The following is a 21,466-nucleotide window of genomic DNA, read 5'->3' as shown; positions in this document are numbered from 1 at the left end:
GGAAAAGGAGAAAGAAAAAAAATGCAGGGAACACAACACGAAGATGTGTGTTTTTCAAGATAAAAAAAGAAAACAGATAATGACAGGAAGGTCTTCCCCAAGCAGACACACACACACACACACACACACACACACACACGCACACACACGCACACGCACATCATATACTGCGTATTTGACCTAACAGAAGTCTTGAGCTCACAAATACATTTTTCCACAGCTGCATTACTTTTTCTTTTTAACTTCAGAGAGCAGAAAGGACCAGCGATGTATGGTTGGCTTAACGCTGACAACAATAAAACTCTTAAACACATACATGGCCGTCTCATTTTGCATCTTCGACGAGGACATAAATAAAAAGACCCGTAAAATGATAAAGAGATGCTTACGTATTGTTGATGATCTGGAAGCGATCTCCTTTCTTAAACGACAGATCATCTGATGTCCTGGCTTCATAGTCATACAAGGCCACGAAGAACGTCACGCCGCCTGTAACATGCAAAAGTACAGTGAGCGCAAGGAAACAACATCAATAAATCAATACCTTGTCCAGGGCGCATATCAGGAGTCAAATTTAAGTAGATAAATATTTCTAACCAATGTCTGAGAGCTCATAATTTATTGATTTTCCTTGTCTCGTAATTCTATTATGTGAATACTTCCTCTGAATGGAAATATTACCGCGAATGAACTCAAGTCATGATATCACCAGTTTTAATAGGGTCTCATCTGACATATGTCACAGTTTTGTCAAGGTATTGGCCCATTATGCAAAACACTCTACTCAAATTAAACCTTGCGCGCCATAATTATGATGTAAATCATCCTGTAAATGATTCTGCCAACTGTGCAGCCACCCTCCCAGACAGATGACATTCACAAGCCCACCGCTGACAACAACGCTGTCAACAGTAATCCTATTATCTCCTGCAGAAAGCAAACGCCACCTTAGTGCCACCTTCATGCCCCCCCTGCGTTCAGATCATCCAACATGGAGGAGGATTACAACCTAAATCCCACCTAAACAAGAAGGGTCAATCTCACAGGATCACTGTAAGCTGCTCAGACACATTTCGAGCGATCAGAGTTGATAGCAGGACCTGCTAACAAGCCAGTTAAAATAACCAGAAACTGACATGTTGGAACGCAACATGATATTAAGATATTTGAAGGTCTCAACCAGCTGAATGCAACGTGACTGCTGACTTTTCGACTTTTGAAATTGTTTCCCTTTAACTTTAAGAAGACAATACTGCCGTTATTCTTTTTTTTTTTTTAAGTCACAGAGTAGCGGAGTTATCATTGTTTGTTTATCACTGTATTCCAACAGAAATAAAGGGTAAACCACTTTAACAAAGCAAAATAAACAGAACTATGAACATTTGTTGTTGGCCTTATGGATGCTGAATCTCCTGAGAATTCGCACGTATGCAGATGATGAACTTGTATACTTTGGAAAATGAGGTAAGGGACATGGAAGCATTCTAAATCATTAATATGAGCCTTTATAATCCTAGAACTCATATGTGACCTCAACCACTCTGCAAGGGCTTTAATGCCCCAACAAAGTTAAAAGCCAGCAACCCCCCACTAGTTGGTTACGCCTGAAATACACTGAGCCTGTCTGTGATGGGTGGCATCAGCGGGTCGGTTTCAATTTGTTCTGCAAACAGAACAGCACAAACAGAGCTGGTTTTGTGGAGTGTCTGTTATTATACATGCCAGGAGGGCAGCGTTGTTGTGCAGTGGGTAAAAAGAAACAGAGCAGTTCTAAACTTGTCGTCAGTGTTGCTGGTCCAAAGTGATTATTGACTGCTACACTCACTTTACGCGTTGCAGACGGACTCAGAACATTTCTGACCTAAGAACCAAAGAAGCCTCCTTGATGAGAGCTCTTCATGAATTCAATCCAGCTACTCTACATACACCCGGACCTGCCTGACTGAGAGTCTCCCCCCTATATGTGATCCTTTCATGCAGGTATGAGGATGGAAGTATTATTTGAGAATGTTACAACACCATAATACTTACTTGAGACAGCACCAGAGAAGGAGTTAGACACAGGACCAGAGAAGGAAGAGGATGCCCCTCCAAAAGGTGTCATGGCAGATGAGGATCCACCAAACGGAGTGAGGGTGTGGTTGAAGTTTGCAGCTGCAGAGCCAGACGAGGACGAGGGGGGTTGATTTTGCTGCAGCTGGGTGGGATCGGGCCCATAGTGGCCCGCATGAGGCGCGGTGGCACTGGGGTCTGACTGGGTGGGATTTTCTGGCCGATATTTCATGGTAGGGCCTTTGTCCTCTTTGCTCTTAATGCAGCCCATGGTGTGACCCTGCTGTGACAGACACAACACAGAGAGAGTAGTCGCTTTAATGCCAGGAGATTGTGGAGTACAGCATCACATCAGCGGCTTTCATGATACGTAAATACAGCGGAGGGCTGAGGGAGGTAGGGGATTGTAACATAAGTCCTGTAGGCATCAAAACATGCGTCATAAAATGAAAATTTAATGACCTGATATTGTTTTGTTGTTATTGTTGGAGCTGCTAAGACTTTAAGCTACGCGGTAGCTGGGACATATGGGTGACGGCTAAATCCGCTTTGAATCAGTCACAATCAACAGATTCAATTGTGTGCTGATGTTTTGAGCTATGACGCTTGTAAAACGAAGGGATACATAATGTGATTATCAGTCCTATTGTTGAGCTGTGTTGTCGTGCCATACAAAAAGAAAAAGCCAAAGCCTCGGAAATGAGTAGCTCTCCAGTATCAGTCCTGTATTTTCCTTGTTGTGGTTCAAACAGCCCTCTCTGAGGCCCTCTGCCTGACCATGCAAGAAGATTTAAAACATCGGTGTGTCTCCATCTGCATGGTTGTCATTCCTCCTCCTAACATAATTTGGCCAGAGTCATCTTGAGGCATTCTCTTGTGAGGCGAAGGCCCGGAAAATATGGAGACAATCAGACATGCTTGTAAAGAAAACTGAGTGTGGGGAGGTCAGAACAATTTCATCTGCCAGGAGTCGGACAGGGTTAATTGGCTTTGGCACATTACAGGATGGTGAACAATCCAGGATCAAAATGTAAAAGGAGCATTTATTCGGAGTAGAGTAGATGTGGGGTATGAAAGCAGACTAAACCACTGAGCACAGCTGGGGACAGCAATGACAGCTCTCCAAATTACAGGGCCACAATCGGTAAAAGAAAGGAGGATCTGCTGGTGCAGTAATACATCTTCCACTGATTTTATAACTGGCCTTGATGTTGGGAGGGGCGCGATGGAGAGTTCATCGAGTTCTCAAGCTGTGCTGCCAGGGAAATCGACAGCCATAGAGACCTTCCGAGGATTCACTTTGTTCAAATAAAACCCAACTGTTTAAATTGCAGGTTAGAGCTCGTGCTGAACGCCAGCAGTCCTCAACAAACCCATTTTATGAGTAGTCTGTCACTGGAGATGTGTCAAAGTAAACCAGATTTAAAAAAAAAAAAAACTCTTCAAAAGGAATACAGCAATTAAATTCAAAAACAGTTGTTAGATCCGCAGCCAATACGTCGAGTGTTGGCTTGGACGAAAACGCTCTCAAGCCAAAATTTCTCTTTAAACCTCGAGAACAAAAGCGGGTGTCGTAGAAAGCTGAGGCCGTCATTCAGTGGCGACTACGGTAGGCTTTTACTCCATCGTCAGACAGGAGACAGAGAGAGGAGCGTTAATAGCTCAGCAGCAGCAGCAAAATTCATAATTGCCAGGTTTCCAGCAATATTTTAATGTTTAAGTGCAAGTATTTAACAATAATAAGACATAAAAACCAGACATTTCAAAAATACTTCAATACTTCTGAAGAAAAATCCATAAAAGGGAAAAAAACAAAACAAAACCTCAACAGTTAGCAGTTAAATATCGACCCCTGAATTAGCAACCAAAACATTAACAATACATTCCATCCAAAAAGATTCTCGTTTTAAAAAGAAACATTGCCAAATATTTTCATAGGTCTCAAAGGAAGAAAGTCACACTGATTCCATCAAATGTGCTTTGCTAGTCAATGTCCATCCTGAGTTTTCGATTGATTAAACATTCTAGGAGATTAGCAGCCGCTTTCTCAAGACTGGAAAATACGAGTCGTTTTTTTTTTGGGAATATATGAATCAATTTTGTACCCAAAGGCATAGAAAGGTAGAGTGAATAAACGGTTTCGCACACTCCTCTTGGTTTGCACTTTTGCTTTAATGTTTCACAGTAAATTCAATGTCTTATGATATGAAAGTGTTGTGATGCTTCTCTGTCTGTTCCCTCGTTCTGTGCGCAGTTAACAGAAAAAAAAACAAAGATATACAATCCGTCAACTCCACCAATGGCTGAACTAAAATGACAATAAGCCACATGGAGGCAGTTCCCTGGCGTTTTAAACTAAAAAAAATGATTGCCTGTTTTTGAACATTGTACTCTAGAACCCAAACCTCATGATTCCCTCCAAATCCAAGTGATCGGACCAACGCAGAAAGAGAATTGTACGGATAAACTAATATTCTTCACACTGCAAATTTGGATCTGCGGTGAAGGAGGAGACAGAGTGCAAGACAGCAGGTCGGTTAAATGAGAGAGGGGCCGTCGTGCCAACTTTACCAGCTGGAACTACTAGGAGGATTAAGAGAACGGAGGATTTATTGTAAGAGGATAATAAAGGGCTGGACGACGTAGCTGAAAAATTTATCACGATCAAATGTGATAAATGATCATGTTAGCTAATATCAATGACTCTTAATGAGCTATTTCAAAAGAGACCAGAGAGAAAATGGTGAAATTAACCACTAAGCTGTATTTGTCCAAGAAACAGGTAACAACTTCAGCCCACAGATCTGCCTGTGGGTTGTTTCGTGAGCTGTAGCTCCTGACTGATGACATGTTGCAGAAGGTAGAAGATGCTAAAATGGTTTCCCCGTCACAGATTTCCTTCAGAGTTTACGCTGATATTGGTCAGATTTAAAGGAAAATTCAGGTTGTTTTTTTTTCAAGCCGGGAACTTTTGACTTTAACTGTTGTCACAATGACTGATACTGACCAAAGAATTCCGCGAGCAGTGACTTTATGACCAACTATTGGGGTATAATATTATAGTGCAATTGTCACGTCAAAGTCCATCTACTAAAAGTGTTTGTTTCGCCACTGACAAGCTCAGATCTTTTTTTTTCTGTGCTAAAAATTGTGATCCAAAAATGAGGGGAAAAAAAGGGCCAAGGAAAAAACATGAATGCAATTTCTCTTGAACCCCCCCCCCCCCCCCCCCCCCCCAGCAGTACTGGAGAGAAAACAAACCAGAAACCATTCAGAGCAATTATTTCTGCCGAGGAGACTACGTGGATACAGAACATTGCCATGGGATCGTCAAAAATCTTTGATCGGAATATGGTCAAGATGATTTCTGGAGGTAGTGAATCAGGGACTCAAGAAATTTCTGTCAAATTTGTGACAACCAGAAAAGAAAAATACCACTGAAATAGTTACATCCTGCCAATAGCTTAGAGCACTCAGGTTCTACAATTTGACTAAGATTAGGTCCTTCTAATAATACCTCTCGCTACCAAATCTCATCAACATCCATCCATTAGGATGATGGGATGTCCTTCTAAAAAAAAACAACAACAACAACCCGACAGACAGATATGCTGGTAATTACATTACCTCCTTGGCAGAGGCAAAATAAGTGACCACAGGGCCTGAACAGAGGAGTTATAACCACGATTCCACCCGCAGTCCATCATTGTAGCCTGCAGGGAACTTCAGTATTTATTGTACACACAATGTCTAAAAAGCAGAGCTGGGAGTGATCTGTGTTCGAGGGCTCCTGGCTATGATGCCTACAGCGTCTGAATCAGCTCAGCTAGCCAGCCCTCCTCATCAGTGCTGTACTGGCTAAAACCTCCAGCCATCACATAATGGCACCATGAGCTTTGCTTCTACTACCAAAATAAGCCGTTTGAAAACAGGCCTCAAAATAATGTATCTCACTGGGTGATGGAGCCATCACAGCGAGCTGAGGCCATGCCTTGATGGTAGTGGATCTTCACAACTGAGTAAATCTTTTCAGATCAACACGAGATCATTCCTCAACAGCAGAGCTGCCTTGCTGCTAATTATAGAAACTTATTCTAATTACTGGCAACATCCCACTGCCCTCGGGAAGATAACATGACCTACAACAGCACATCGCATGCAAACATGAGAGGACTCCCGGGTTGTTGGACGCAGCAGAGAAATATACAGGAACAATAGTCCAGGAAGGTGAAGAGTTGAAATGAGGAAGTTTACATGATCAGACATGCAGAAGACACACATGTAGCTCCTTCCTCCATTAAATCTTTTGTCCTCCCTGCAGTCATGCTGTTATAAAATGAGGACAAAGTGAGTTTTCACTCAGTCTGAATGACGCATTGTGCTTTTAGAGCAAATATTCCTACCAAAGGCAAAGAAGTCTTCCAGCAACATCACAGCGAAATGCAGTATTATGTTGCTGAGGAATAACATGCGTGACTGACCCTCGCATCAGTGCTTATATTCCTGCTGAGTTCATCGTTATTTAATGTTCTGAGTGCGTCAGACAGACGAGATGCTATCTTTGTTTAATTGTCCTGCGAGTTCATTCAGATTGCTCTGTAAGCTACCTTGGAGCCAGTATAGGGATTTTGCCCAAGGACACTTCAGCAGGGCTGATAGTTGCTGACCCTCAGTTGAAATATGATAACTAGAGCACCTGGTGGCTGACACAGATGAAGACTAACAGAGCAGCTCAAGGACACTTTGAAAAGGATCATCATTGTTGAGTTTTGGATGGAAAAGAGTATTTTTGAAATCATTTAGGCTAAAATTATTCTGACTACTTAAAGGAAAAATGGAAATTTAGTAGGAAATAGCCTTATTATCCATCTTTTGTCCGTCATCATAGTGCCAGACAAGCTAATGTGCGTACATTAGACAGCCCCAGACCATCACCAGACAGCTGATTGCACGTTAGCTTAGTGATGAACGTTAGCAGTGGGGAGGTAGACAGAGCCATCTCAAAAGTCATCAAATACACTTTAATCCAGAACAGTCTTTGCCTGCATTGATGAACTAGGTTTTTCCTTAATATTTGCTATAAAAAAATACTGTTGAAAATTATGACTGCATGTAGTATTTAGTCAGATTCATACCCTTCCGTTAGCATTCATTACAGCTCAGCTAACGTGAAATCAGTCATCGGGGTATTTATTTGCCTGGCACTACAAATTATGGATTAAAGGTGTAGTTCCTTGACCTTTTTTGTTCAAAATAACCAAAATCATTAATCAACAAAGCAACACCAATTTTAAGTTTAAACTGAAACACCACCATCAATTTAGGTCAGGACCACATTTTAGGGCCAAAGCTCCTTTGGCATACGACATTATGACTCAGATCAAACTGTACAGTCTGAAGATCAAACAAGCTAGGTGTGAACACGGCCTGTCTGCACAGCCCTCACAGCACAGGATCATAGGCAGCTTATCACAGTGATGAAGTGGACCCCGAGTCAGAGCGGAACCAGGACTGATGAGGATATATAATGGGCAAAATTGGTGGATGCCTCGCATGATGGAAATTGCAGATGTCTGTATTGAGCCTTCTTTTAGCATCTAATTTGTTTAAAAGGCCCCGTTTTCCTTTGGGCTTGAGCTATAATGTTGACATTTGGCACGGTGACGACCAGGCAGCTATGATGATGATGATGGAGTTCCTCCTTCCAGCCAGCCAGCCAGCCAGTAGTCTGACTGAAACCCTGCCCAGTGTCTTGTTGGACAGCTGTTAGCAGCTGACACAATGGCTGCAGACTGGGAGGATCTCAGGAGCTTTACTAGGCTTCCAATCTGAAACAGATGCTGCCTTCCACCTTCCACTGCATTCTTCTGATGCCAAAGGGTTAAAACTGGCGATGTGAACAAGGAAACGTCACATGTTTCATATTGAGACTGCGCTGGTTGTATTGTAAGAAAGAAAACAGATGCAGTTTGAGACCAAGAAAAGGCTTTAGGCTTGAGAAACATTAAAAAAAAAAAACAGCTTTGAGAGCCGATTGTCCGTCACTGTTCCTTACTTTCACTCCTAATCTCTCTCCAGCATCACAAACTCAATTCTTTACTCAATTTAAAAATGATTGCGATTTAACAAGACCTCATTTACAACAAAGTTTGTAGAATAAAAGGTCTTATAGGAATACCGGAGTACAGGGACTTGAATACCAGGGTTCTATTTTCAGAATCTATAATCCTCCACTCGTCAGAACATCACAGGCCGTTTGAACTGTCAACATCTACTGTAAAACCAATGTGGATTAGGCATTTTTTAATATATATATTAATGTTCCACCGGATAGGAAGTTTCTAAGCCTGGATTTTTGTACTTTCATGACTCGGAGTAACAGCTGAGGCAACAGTCTGTCACATAGTAGCACGAGAGGAAGATTCGCAGTAGTATTCTGTGTAATGTTACCACTACTGCTTTCCAAACGGATTTTTTTTTCTTTTCTGTGCAGCAGTTTGTGAGAGGTGTTTCTCATTTTAAATAACTGCGTTGTTTATTTATTACAAACAATCTACAAACCTCATAGAGTTAAGCTTGGAGCAGTTAGAAACAAGACCTGAATGTCACGAGACTGACAGGGAAACACCAATCTGACACACCAGATTAGTGTCTGCTGACCTTATTAAACCATTTGAGGATCAGCCCTCAAGTGTAAATACAGTCTTTGTTTTCAAATGCAGTTTTACAGGCCTCATGTTACAATACATTACCATCATTTGATGCATGTTTGTGGAGTCAGACTTCATTCTGGTGGTTTGACACAAGCAGCGATGGAATATTGAGCAGAAAAACCATCAATAGCCAATGGGCAGCGGGATGTTGCTTACTTTAGCTTGCAGCAGTTGCTAACATTACCCATGTTCATCCCGTCTGCTCTGTCCGACTTTTCTCTAATCTAAAATATTGCACACAAAATTGCAAGTTCTCTGCTTCTGAATCCTACAAGAGGGAACCATTATGTGGATTTTAGACAACTGTTGTTTTTTTCTGAGAAGCAAAATAGAAGTGTTCTGTCTCTTAGTGAGAGAAGCATAGACCTGTTCCAAAGGTAGTAAATAACATTTTATCAGAGCAGTGTGTAGACTTGCACACTTACCAATACAGAGCCTACATTTTTAGAGGAATTAGGCCAACTCTAAATCCATGATTAGCAAACTGGGGTACATATACACCCTGTGGTTTCCTTGAGATGCATGTCTCGTATGTACAACTCCCCCTGGGTTGGAAAAATCTTAAAAATCCTACATATTGTGTAAGTTGTTCAAACATGGAAAAACCGTTCAAACAACCTCACCTCATACCCACGGGGGCAGCAGAAACCATGTCTGAGACAGCTAGCATTAACTTTAGCCACGCTAGCACCGTTAGTGTCAACACTGACATGGCAGATTTTTTTTTTTCATGAAAGAGAGAAAGACAAAAACTGTTAATTACCCCGCCAGGTACTCATAAATTCGTCCCATACTAGGTGTATGGAAACACTGCTCAAAATTAAATTGTAATAGGATAGTGCCTGTCCTTCTGGCAACTGCATCTGGCAGTTGACCGATTCTTACACATGGTATCTTTAAGCTACCAGGATCCATTTGAGGGAGAGAGAGAGGGGGCACCCCGTTCTGAGGTGGTCTGTCAAAGCTATATAAAATGACAGATAAATGACCTTATACTGCTCAGACCTCACCGCAGGCAGAAGGTCTCTCAGTTCGCTGTATGATGACTCATTTGAATTTAAAAAAAAACAACAACTTTGTGGTTCTTCAACCTCCCTCTCGCCTTGAAGGATGAGTCAGTGTCAGATGTACCAGAGTCATTCAAGATCAGATGTGTTAACATGACACGGAGGATGGTTCCCGAGTAACACCGATGTGAAGTAAATACAACAGTATCAAATCAGTGTGCTCAGACCAGCATCAGTAGGAGAGAAGAATCTCCTCCTCCTCCTCCTCCTCTTCATCCTGATGCTGATCCCACCAAAAATATGAATCAGCATGAGTCAGATTGAGGTTATTAGAAATGATGAGGTGGCACTTTAGCCTTTCACTCTGTCAGGAAAACTTGTAAAATAAAATAAAAATGAATCCACACTAAAAAAAAAACAAAAAAACTGCAGGACAATTTAATAAATACTATTAAGTCAATACAGTCACACATTTTCATACAATATTCCCATTATGACAAATTAAGATAAACCAGATTACACAGTGTGACCTTGCCCTACTTGAAAGTATGCGTCTGCACTATGATAAGATTGTAGTGGGGGGTTCAAGCACATGCTGTTAATTAGCATTTTTCTATCGTTCTAACCTAAAGATTCTGCCGGGATTCTGCCAGTGCCATCGGCCAGATGGAGGCTATATTCCTGATTAGTAGTTCTTGTAGTTTCTTTGTTCCTTATCTGCTCCACACTGACAAAGACCACTTTCAACTGGGCTCTTACCTTCACTAATCCGCGCCCTCCTTTTGGGTGTTTCCTCTCTTTTCCTTGCTTGACTAATACTTTTATTTATTTTTCTTTAAAAAATGGGACTTATTCCAACCGGGACGGAACCGCCTTCATTGTCACTTCATCCATCCAGCAGAGCAGACCCACTGCTCGGACCTGAAGTTCAATCACAGCAGCAGCAGCAGCAGCAACAGCGGAGGTGTAGAGAGGGAGAAAGGAGGCGATGGAAGCATTGTTGACAGCCGACAGGCCGGAGTAGATTAATCCGCCGGTAGCAGCATGATAGAGATTTAAACGGGAAAAAAAGAGAGCAGCAAAGTCAGCTCCTAAAGTATCCCAGTTCTTTGTAGCCGTTACTTCCGACTCCTAAACTTACATCAACCCCCACACAACAACATGGCCGACCCTGTCTGCGGGACCGGTGCAGCTGGAGATCCGGATCCGTCCGCTGCTTCGGGTCTGACGGGAAGATTTCCTGCAAGAGGCCCGGCAGCAACCGAACATAACAAACATATGATAATATGAGCCGAGGAGGAGGACCGGAGGATGGTTTCATGGGTGGAAAAGGAGGACTCGAAGCGACCTCAATTTTTAACCCTCTTCACTGACAAATACGGAGCTCTACCGCCCCCTAGTGGCCGCCCCTCGGCCACTGCAGCTGTCAGAGCACACCTGAATGTATCAGGCAGCTGATTGGACATGTACTATTACTACTGCTACTACCTCTTATTCTTATTCTTCTACTGCTGTTACTACTACTACTATTAAAAAAAACACTCCAATTTATAACCCATTTAATGATGGTAAAATAACTCAAAACAATCTATGCGGAAAACTACTACCACTAAATTGATAGAGTAATAATAATAATAAGAGCAATTTTAAAGAAATCCAGCACTAATAACACTAATGGTTATAGCATGGTAAAAAAAAAAAAAAAACTAAAAATGAAAATATATGTAACACTGGTGCAGCACAGCAGAACAAGTGTAAGGCTATTTAAATACAATAGCCAAGACATATTTTTAAAGCTTTTTCTTTGATTTTTTTTGTTGTTGAAAATTTATTTAACTACGTGAGTCTCACTGAGATTACAAAAACTCTCTTACAAGAAAGTCCTGGCCAAGACGGTACCGGAACCAAATTCCAGATTAAGTACAGCAACCATTAAAAACGTACAATATCATGCATTAAAACAAATAGCTGCTTAAGACATGAGCCTAAAATAATACAAGAGGAAGCATATTTAGAAAAGAAGAGGAGTATCTGCCTCCAAATGAATAATAAAAATAATTTTTTTAAAAAGGCGGGGTTCATCCTGGACAGGTCACCAGTCCATCACAGGACCAACACATAGAGACAGACAACCATTCACACTCACATTCACACCTACGGTCAATTTAGAGTTTCCAATGAACCTAGTCCCTGTTTGCATGTCTTTGGACTGTGGGAGGAAGTTGAATAAATACTAGATTAACTGTTTTAACAAAGACTGAGGTTGTGATTTTTATGAAAGTTTGATTTTGTAACTTTTTTGGTTCTAGCTTGGCATAGCTAATACATTGGGAAGTAAGTGTACATAAAGACATAGATTTGTCGTTGTCGTCCGCTTATCCAGGTCCAGGTAGTGGGGCTCAGCAAGGAAGCCCAGACTGTCCTCTGCCCAGCATCTTCCACCAGCTCTTCCAGGGGAATCCCGAGGTGTTCCCAGGCCAGCTGAAAGATATAATCCCTCCAGCGTGTCCTGGGTCGGCCCTGAGGCTTCCTCCCGGTCGGACATGCCTGGAAGACCTCCGGAGGGTGGAGTCCAGGAGGAACCTCACCAGGTGCCTGAACCACCTCAACTGACTCCTTGACGTGGAGGAGCAGTGGCTCTACTCTGAGTCCCTCCCGAATGACTAAGCTTCTCACCCTATCTCAAAGGGAGAGATCAGAGAAGTCAGGCTGTCATTGTCCACGAGAGCATTGAAGTCCCCCAGTAGGACAATGGAGTCCCCAGTCGGGCCCCATCCAGCAGCCTTCACAGGGACTCCAAAAAAGGTGAGTTCTCTGAACTGCTGTTCAGCACATCAGAGCAGACAACAGTTAGGACCTGTGCCCCAAACCCAAGGCGCAGGGAAGCAACCCTTTCGTCCACCCGGGTAAACACCAACGTACAGGCAGAGAGTCTGGGGGCTATCAAAAAGCCCACCCCGGCCCTGTGCCACTCACCTGGAGCAACTCCAGCGAAGGAGAGTCCAACCCCTCTCAAGGACTTGGGTTCTGGACCCAGAGTTAAGTGTCGAGGTGAGGCTGACCATGTTTAGCCGGTAACACTCAAACTTTTCCACCAGCTCCAGTTCCTTCCCCACTGGAGAGGTGACATCCCATGTCCCAAAAGCCAGTTTCCATGTCTGGAGATCTGACAGCCAAGGCCCCCGCCACCACAGCCCACCACAACGACCAGGCCCACCGCCCCCATACAGAGCTACCCCCCCAACCCTTGATCCCCATCCCCTGTTCTCCCCCTCTTCCCAGAGCAGACGGGCTTCAGGCTATAGGGCACCACCAGCCAGCCAGCCTGCCAGGACCGCCACCCCCCGGACAAAACAATCATACCCTCATCTTCCTCCATACAGGGGCTGAGTACTCAATAGATGCTGATACGGTCCAGGGCACCTCAGACTTAGTGAAACCACCAGCAAGCGATCCACCGCACAACAGCAAGGCCCGCGACCAACCCCAGCCCAACCACCACGCCGGGAGGAGGACCACCATCCATGTGTTCTATCACCACATAAATGTTGAGATATGCGAGCCATGAGATGGTAACTTCAATAAAGCCATCTCAACATGTCAACGCCAGCAGGGGCTATAAAAAGCTAACGTGCTAAAATTAGATGAGTCATGTTCTCTCTTGTTTGATGTGATAAGGCTCAGATATGCAATCACTCACAGGTTTTTCTCCAGTTAATGATCGTAAACAGTGTGAATTGAAGGCAGGAGCATCTGAACAAACAGAAGATAGTTTATTTTACTCTGCCCACACACTGATGAGTTACAGTAAGAGTCAGATTAAAGGGAGAGTTTGTGGATTTTATGTCAGGTCAGTCACTTTGTTAACACTATAAACACACACACACACCTACATCGAACTGATGATTTAAGTGTTCATTACAAAAAGATTCCAATCCGATAAAACATTATCTCCTTTTTCCAGTAACCAGGAATGATAAGATCATTGATCAAACGGGGTCAGGTTTATTACTGTTCCACCATGACGATCAGTGGGATGCCCTTTATTGGTGAAGTGAGTCCGGTAAGTACTGGTTTAATATTAATATCGGTCATACATTATGCAAGTAATTCCATTTAAAAATCTTAATAGATTGGAAAACTAACAAGTAAGTTAACATTGTTAAATTCTGGTTTCTCAAAAACAACGGGTTTCCAGTTAATGCCTGGAATAAGGTCTGTAGCTAACGCAAGCTTTAAATCTTTAAAAAAAAAAAAAATTTTACTATTGCATAAAATACATCAGTAAATACCACTCTTGTGAATTTCTTAGCTTTTTATATGTCTTAAATGTCGTGGTTGCTAACAAACTAATCGTGACTAAAAAGGTGGTCAAAAACATTAAACTTTAAAAAGTCTTGTGTCCGTGCCGTCGCTCATGGCAGCACACCGATAGCTTAGCATGTCTAGTGAACCGTGGCAATGCTAACTTACAAAAATACCCCCTTCCTTCAGCACTTGATAAATAACACACTGACTCACAAAAAACAACATGTGAATTGAGCAAAACAAAGAAAAACAAGAGAGAAATCTAGATAAATCACACAAAGTTCCATCAAGATAATGTTCATTGTAAATTGTTTAAGAAGATGGTGACCTCAGGAACAAAACTGACTAATGCGAGGGGACAAACAATAGAGAGGTTTCAAAAATAATAATGAAATTAATGATAAAAGAATGTCTGTAGAAGATGTCATAGCAACACAAATAAGTTCCATAACACATGTTAGGTTACAGTGCACCTTAACAAGTTATCTATTCGGTCAGATTGCCCAATCTGATAATTCCCATGTATCAAATAATCCAAATTACCTGATGAATATACACAAACGAAAACTGTACTATCATTTTCATTCTATTTTGAGTTTACATCATTCTGAATAAAATGACATCTGAACTGAGTCATTAATGAGCCGTCACGGTGCACTCCCCTGTTTCAACCACTAGGGTGCAGTACTCTCACAAAGCAAAAACATGGATCCGATTGAGCACCTGCACTGATTTCGTCAAAGACTTCATTCAAACTAAAGAGTTTCTTTGCTGTAAGAAAGTCGTCACATGACGTCAGAAGGGGGTCTGAATCACCCACTAAATATTCAACACACTGTCGTTTCCTCTGTAGCTGACTGTTAATGAACGGTGTCCGGTCACAAGAGCCTGGAATAGAAAACCCAGTGCAAATAGGTGTTTTATGAAGAATCAGGACACGGTGGAATGACCCATAATTGTGCTGCAATTAGTTAAATCATGTAGAAACAGTACTTGAGTGGTAGTTTTGCACTTCAACTCCACAATATTTAACAGGAGGATATGATTCTTTCCTCGTTTGAGAGCTAAAATTAACAGTTGGTGTGACGATAGCACATAAAATCACGCGTTTAGCTTCTAAAATTCAGTCAGATCATGTTAGCACTGTCGGTTTGTGGCCCCCTCCTCTTTCATTTTAGGGTTTCAAACTCAAATCAGGAAAAAAAGAAAGAAATGAATCTACCCAGAACAGGCAAATGTTACCAAAAAAGAAGTATGGAAAAACAGAAAAAATTTACTTTTGAAAACCCATAGATCATCTTAAATGTATCGTTTAGCCCTTTGAAGAACCCACCGACAGGATTATATGACCTGAAGCAAAAAACAAAATACATCTCCACTTAGATGAGATACAACAAGAAAATCTGACACAAGTGTTAAATTATTAAAATCTGATTAATGTCTCGGTGACAGGGGTACTTTTTTTTGCACTTCTTATGATATTTCAATTATATTTTGCTGATAAAATACAAACTATAAGTTATTAATAGTATATATATATATATATATATATATATATATATATATATATATATATTTGTTTATTTACACTACTGTTTCTTAAGCTGAAGCCAATGATTCATTGATGGTTTGAGCTACAATGATGCGTCACTCCAAACCTCAGAAATAGGAAACAAGGAGCTCAGAAACTCCGATAAAAAGACCAAACTCGTGAAAAATAACTGAGCAATTAAGTCGGTTGCATCAGAGACTTTTCTTTTGATAAACTTTTTTATTTGTATTTTTTTCTCGGAGGGAGGCTGTCAGTCTGTTACATTTCAGCACCGGACAGCTCCCTCTCCGTCCCTTGTCCCTGTCATGTGATCCTATTTATGGCATGACGTCAGCTGTTGACATTAATTCACTGTTTCATTAATGGTAATGTTTGAAATCAAGGTCTACTCCTTTTTTTCTTTTCTTTTCTTTTTTTAATGACTTGACTCGGGGTCTTTCATTGACGCGGAACAAAGGCGCACTCCAATGGGACAGGGCTGATGACGCAGCCTCCTCCCCTCTCCCCCCCCGTGCACACACACACCCTACACCCCCACCTACGTGACAAGTGAAAAAGGCATGCCTGTCGGATTCATGAATAAAAAAGCAAGGGGGAGATCACTTGATAGGACGCAGGAAAGTTCTCCGCAGACAAATGTTTGGCGCTCTTCGTTCCGCCCATGAGCGAGTACGCGTAGCCGCTGTCTCCGAGAAGTGAACCGCGGGCGCACCGGAGGGCTGCAGGAGAAGCACACGGAGACTGTCAAGACGCTTCAAGAGGGACTAGAGGAAGAAGTGACGAGGGGGAAGAAAAGGGAGAGGGGGAGAGTTCTTATCTCACTCTCCCGAATTGAGATCTTCAGCGGATCGCGTCTCAACTGGTAAGGGGAGCTACTTTTTTTCTTTTTCTTTTTCCACCAGGTGGTGGTGGTGGTGGTGGTGGTGGGGTGGGGGGATTACGCAGCGCGAAAGTGTTGCAGGAGGGGCAGGTGTGGCTTTTGAAAAATCGCATGCACGATGTAAAGCAAAAGACATGTTATGCTCTTGTTCCTCCAGTTGATATCATGATATATTTTTGTGTACTTCTCAGCAGGAAAATGTCCAGTAAAGTGACTCTAGCCTTACTCATCTATGGAATCATAATGCATCACAGCGTCACCTGCTCACCTGTGGGGCTTAGCTTTCCCAGCGCGAGGTAGGTACACTGTCATTTACTCTAAGCCTCACTTTTCACAGCTTTTTTTTTTTTTTTCTTTGTGCAATGATTCGTATCTACATGTGCCCGGCTGAGGAGTGACCAGCTAGGGACCGTTTCACATGTCTGTGGCTATAAAAGCCTGTTGCATTGCTGGTTAACGTCACCTGACAGCCGATCCATAGATCTGCAGACATAATTACAGAGAAAGATCCACCAGGGAGACATGGTAATGCGATTTAGGCTGCAGAGGCAGCAGCGTTGCATCATTTCTCTGATGGGATAATTAATCGAAAACAATTTGAAACCCTAGAAACGCAGTTTTGTGTGCATCATCTGCTAAATTGGTTTTTTGTTTTGTTTTGTTTTGTTTCGTTTTAAGAAAAAAAAAACTTAATTGTGCGCTAAAATGTTAATTTTATTTGCAGCCTTGACAGCGAGGTTTATGATGAGGATGGGAACTCCCTGCCCTCCCTGGATTACGACAGAGACCAACTGGATGGGAGAAGCTCTCCGTCTGCGGCTGACGACGTCTACCCTCTGTATTACCCAGCAACAAAACAAGACAAAAGGTGACTACATGAGCAGTGTTTAAAATGTGTGTGTTTGTTTCTTGTTGTTGTCGTCGTCCCTCGGCGTTGGGAATCTCTATGTTGAACATCTCATGACTGTAGTCCTATTTCTGTTCGTGTACGTTTGAACGTGTTTTGTTTAAATCGAGAGCTTCTTTGACTACATTTTTTTTCTCAAAAGGGGAAGTTTAGTCTGTTTAAGTTCTGATTTATTTGACGAAATAAATAATATTTTTTTTAAAAAACCAAGCAAACACCAGAAGTCATCAAAATAAAAGAGGATAAATCTTGAAACAAACCTCCTCCAACTCCGGAGCCATCACACATCCTCGCTATGACTTGAAAGTGTTGCCTCTCTACCTTGCGCTGCTCGTGTGGTGATTTTGCTGTCTATCATCCCAGAACGGAAAGGCATGCAGACGGCATGTTTAATAAAGCCTACAGGAAAGCGCTGGGTCAGATATCAGCAAGGAAATATCTGCATTCTCTGATGGCAAAACGTGTAGGGTAAGAGCACCTTCTTTGGTTCGTCACCTCTTTCTTTTATATTTCTGTCTTCTGTGCCTTTTCTTGTGTCTGACCCTCCATATTTCACTGTGTTAATCTTTGTGGGTCTCATTATCTCCCAGCATGCTGGGAATGTCAGGATTTATCAAAGCTATGAAGTAATCAAGGGGTGGGGTGAGGTGGTGGTGGTGGTGGTGGGGGGGGGGGGTGAGGTGGGGGCACAAATGGGTACTTGATTGATTCAGGAAGTATCATTTTCGCAGCTTCTTGCTGTGTGGGTGAAGAGCAGAGGGAAGAATTAAACCGGCTTAAATTTATTTCCATATGAATAATTTATAGATTTGAGCCCCAGTGGCTCCTGATGGGGGGAAGCAATTAGGCCAGCCTTTATCAGCGCTCATCGCAGGTCGAGAATCAGCCAAACTGTTCCAAAGTGGGATGCCTATTCCTTTTAAGAGCTCAGAAACTCACTTGTCTTAACCGCAGCACCTGCACACGCAGAGGTGATGTTAAGTATAAAATCTCTCTCCCCCCTCCCTCTTTCTCTCCCCCCTCCCTCTTTCTCTCTCTCTCTCCCTCCCTCCCTCACAGCGGGGGGAAATCGGTGGAAGACAGCTCAGAGCCTCTGTCCAAGCGACACTCAGATGGGATCTTCACGGACAGTTACAGCCGCTACCGAAAGCAAATGGCAGTCAAGAAATACCTGGCAGCGGTCCTGGGGAAAAGGTATAGACAGAGAATTAGAAACAAAGGACGCCGACTGGCGTATTTGTAGCATCCTCCCTCCCCTCCTTGAAACAAAACAAAACAACAACAACAAAACCCAACTTAAGTGTGTGCAGCCCCAGATGAAGTCATTTCGAGATCTGAACAATCAGTGGATCGCTTTTGTGTTCTTAAACATGTATTTATGTATGAAGTAAGCCATTAAAATGAATATTTTGATAAAAATATTGTTTTTTATTTTCTACTTAAAGCACTTATCTACTTTGTGGACCAACTTTTTTTTTCTTTTTGTTCATTACAACCAAAAAAACAACAACCCCAAAACATACATACATATACATATATATATATACATATATATATACATGTATATACACATGTATATACATATATATATATACATACATATATATGTATATGTATATATATATACATACATATATATATAGCTTCTATTTATGTATTTGTTGATTTTATTTTAGGCCTATTTTATTGAGGGGAGATGACATGATGATATACAACAGCCCTGTCTTTTAAACATTTAGTGACGAGATATGATTGTTGAGGAAAAATAAATAGTTTAAAAGACAATCAATGTATCGAATGCTGCTCTTTGTAAAGTGATATTAAGAGTTTAGTTGTCTCTATTCACAACAGCCTTGAAGACATAGGTTTTCACCCAATCCTACAAGACATAGACTTTGATGCCCTCCCGGACGGGGATGAGTTTGAAGCTTTTTTGGGAGAGTGGCTGAACAGTTCCTGGTGAGTTTTCAGGCTCTTTCCGAAGGCCCTGTCCTTGCTGAGGAGGGGGGGACGTCTCACGTCCCTCCCTTTTTTTTTTGGTCTTTTTTCTTCTTATCTTCTTGCTCCGAAACGCTTCTTCTTCCTCCTCATTCGTGCTCCTGTCTCTCTCCAGAGCTGAACTGTAATCTCACCTGTATCGCCGAGAGCATACAGGCTGGAGAGACTTGACTCAGACCCATGTGTTCATTTCATTTTGGACCGATAGAAAGAGGATTCCAGTAGATCTGACTGGATATGTGAGCCCAGTTGGCTTTAAATCTACAATAAATAAATAAGTAAATAAATAAATATGATTTTTTTTAAAAATTCAAGATGAAATCTGAGATGAGGACCAGAGTACTTTTGAGGTTTTTGCTTCTTTTCTTCCACATTGTTTACAGACATGTACAAGTGCCAATCTTGTGTTTCTATCACCTGGTTTTCTGTGTTTGGAAAAGTCCTGGGAAACCTCTTAAAAATCTGCTGACGGTTTTCACGTGTCTCTCTGCCCATATAATAAGTATCACTCGCATCTTAAACATCCTCTGGCATACATCGAAAAAAAAAAAGCTAGAACCAATTAAAGAAACGATACTTGTTACATGGTTACTCCTCCATCGATTCGTTCTTTGTGAGAGACATCCGAGGCAGTTTGGACTCTTGTGTTTGAACCTTCTGGGTCTATTGTGCTTCCCTTTTCTGTCATGTGAACAAATGTAAAAGAAAAAAAGAACAAAAAAAAAAGAAGACAACAATAGATTGCATGATTAAAGCAATTGCACTAGCCACCACATCTGTGCAGACGACTCCAAACCGGATGCTTGCTTTCTGACTACTGCAAACATACACATCTGCCATTTTCTGGATGTTGTTTGGTGTTTTGTTCTCCTCGCTGACATTTGTGTGTGTGTGTGTGTGTGTGTGTGTGTGTGTGTGTGTGTGTGTGTGTGTGTGTGTGTGTGTGTGTGTGTGTGTGTCAACTTGGCTGAGAAATAATCTGAATGTACTTTTGCTGGTGGTTAAAAAAAAACACATTTTTAAAAATGTGTATTTATTATTAATGTCATTATTTATCTTTATAGGTTCTGTTGATATTTCATAACCTTGAATTGTAAAATTGGTTAAAGAAAGTAAAAAAAAAGAAGAAGAAGAAGAAGAAGAAGAAGCAAAAAGCTGCAACTGGACAATTAGAGATTATTTTCTATTGTCTTTAGCTGCAGTTTGGTGCAAAAAAAAAAAAAAAAAAAGCTGCCGTAATTGACATGATTTCATTGATAGAAAAGAATTTGAGAGAGAAAGAAGGATGAGAGGTATGAAATGAGGTGGGCAAGGAAAAGATTTCTGAATTGTGGAGGCTAACCTTTTAGCACCTACGCTGTAATACGGACAATTAATCACATATGAAGTTTTGTTTCGTCTAATCCCTGAAGGAGGAGATTAAATTTAACCAGAGGAAGCCAGTTCTAGCTTTCCAACAGCAGGGTAGAGTTCTTCGATCTGTGCCTGGCTGACACGTCATATTTACTGTATCAATCTTTCTTTAATTTTGCACTCTCCTCTAGGCTTTGTGACGCAGGAGGCAGTTTGCGGCTGTGGTGCCTTGCATCGACTTTAAAATCGCCATGAATCACAGATGGCTATTTAGTGGCCCTACAATGCTGCACATCATCAGCTTAACATTTCACTCTTTGGTCGTTGTTTTTGTGTTGCACAGGCAGATTCTTTTTGAGTAACATCTAGCGTTAGACGTCAAGCAAAAACTCTTGCTTGCACTGCTTCCTTTTGCGCTTTGTTTTTTGTTCCTTTTTTTCTTTCGAGCACTAGATTTCTGTGAACGTAGAGGGAAGGATATCACTCTCCACGATATGTATGATAATGAAAGCGCCAATAGCCTTACTAAAATGAAGATTATCTTCATATATATATATATATATATATATATATATATATATATATATATATATACATATACATATATATATATTTGCTGTGTAGAATATTAGATTACTTTTTCAAATGACGATCTGCAAGGGTCAAGTCAATAAATGTCAAAAAAAAGTGTTGTAA

General features: G+C 41.6%; 2 protein-coding genes across 14 annotated transcripts in view; one reads left to right on the top strand and one right to left on the bottom strand.

Annotated features, from left to right (window-relative positions):
• Positions 1-11,198, bottom strand: part of LOC147241495 (tyrosine-protein kinase yes-like) — a 21,207-nt gene extending 10,009 nt beyond the window's left edge. The window contains exons 1-4 of one of the 4 annotated variants that reach the window (XM_086191690.1): positions 10,914-11,051; positions 10,532-10,693; positions 2,032-2,335; positions 390-489 (exon numbers count right to left, since the gene is read on the bottom strand). In XM_086191690.1, coding sequence (XP_086047816.1) covers positions 390-489; positions 2,032-2,323 — 392 coding nt within the window. In that variant the 5' untranslated portion in view covers positions 2,324-2,335; positions 10,532-10,693; positions 10,914-11,051. Of the gene's footprint in view, positions 1-389; positions 490-2,031; positions 2,336-10,531 lie in introns of all 4 variants that reach the window. The other 3 variants (XM_086191688.1, XM_086191689.1, XM_086191691.1) reach the window with 3 other exon arrangements.
• Positions 10,717-21,466, top strand: adcyap1a (adenylate cyclase activating polypeptide 1a). Of its 10 annotated transcripts, none has more exons than XM_086191694.1 (10): positions 10,721-12,034; positions 12,156-13,344; positions 13,737-13,835; positions 16,090-16,494; positions 16,704-16,808; positions 17,237-17,380; positions 17,783-17,887; positions 18,479-18,613; positions 19,271-19,378; positions 20,962-21,466. In XM_086191694.1, the coding sequence occupies exons 5-10, from the start codon at positions 16,711-16,713 to the stop codon at positions 21,023-21,025; spliced, it is 654 nt and encodes a 217-aa protein (XP_086047820.1). In that variant the 5' UTR covers positions 10,721-12,034; positions 12,156-13,344; positions 13,737-13,835; positions 16,090-16,494; positions 16,704-16,710; the 3' UTR covers positions 21,026-21,466. The 10 variants fall into 10 exon arrangements, with proteins under 10 accessions (XP_086047824.1, XP_086047820.1, XP_086047821.1 ...); XM_086191695.1 differs by having other exon boundaries at positions 10,721-12,577; positions 13,156-13,344; XM_086191693.1 differs by having other exon boundaries at positions 10,721-13,344.

This window comes from Aulostomus chinensis, chromosome 21 (assembly GCF_037954235.1).
Source record: "Aulostomus chinensis isolate RoL2024-O1b breed Wild chromosome 21, RoL_Achi_v1.0, whole genome shotgun sequence".
Classification (NCBI taxonomy): Eukaryota; Metazoa; Chordata; class Actinopteri; order Syngnathiformes; family Aulostomidae; genus Aulostomus; species Aulostomus chinensis.
Note: the sequence above shows the minus strand (reverse complement) of the source record. Positions and strands in the feature narration are given on the sequence as shown.

What these genes read in the sequence shown, in the direction of transcription:
- adcyap1a (XM_086191698.1), top strand. Translation starts at nt 16,711, where the DNA reads ATGTCCAGTAAAGTGACTCTAGCCTTACTCATCTATGGAATCATAATG. An exon ending in GCAACAAAACAAGACAAAAG is followed by an intron (nt 17,381 to 17,782) that starts GTGACTACATGA and finishes CTATCATCCCAG; the next exon opens with AACGGAAAGGCATGCAGACG. An exon ending in GAGTGGCTGAACAGTTCCTG is followed by an intron (nt 19,379 to 20,961) that starts GTGAGTTTTCAG and finishes ACTCTCCTCTAG; the next exon opens with GCTTTGTGACGCAGGAGGCA.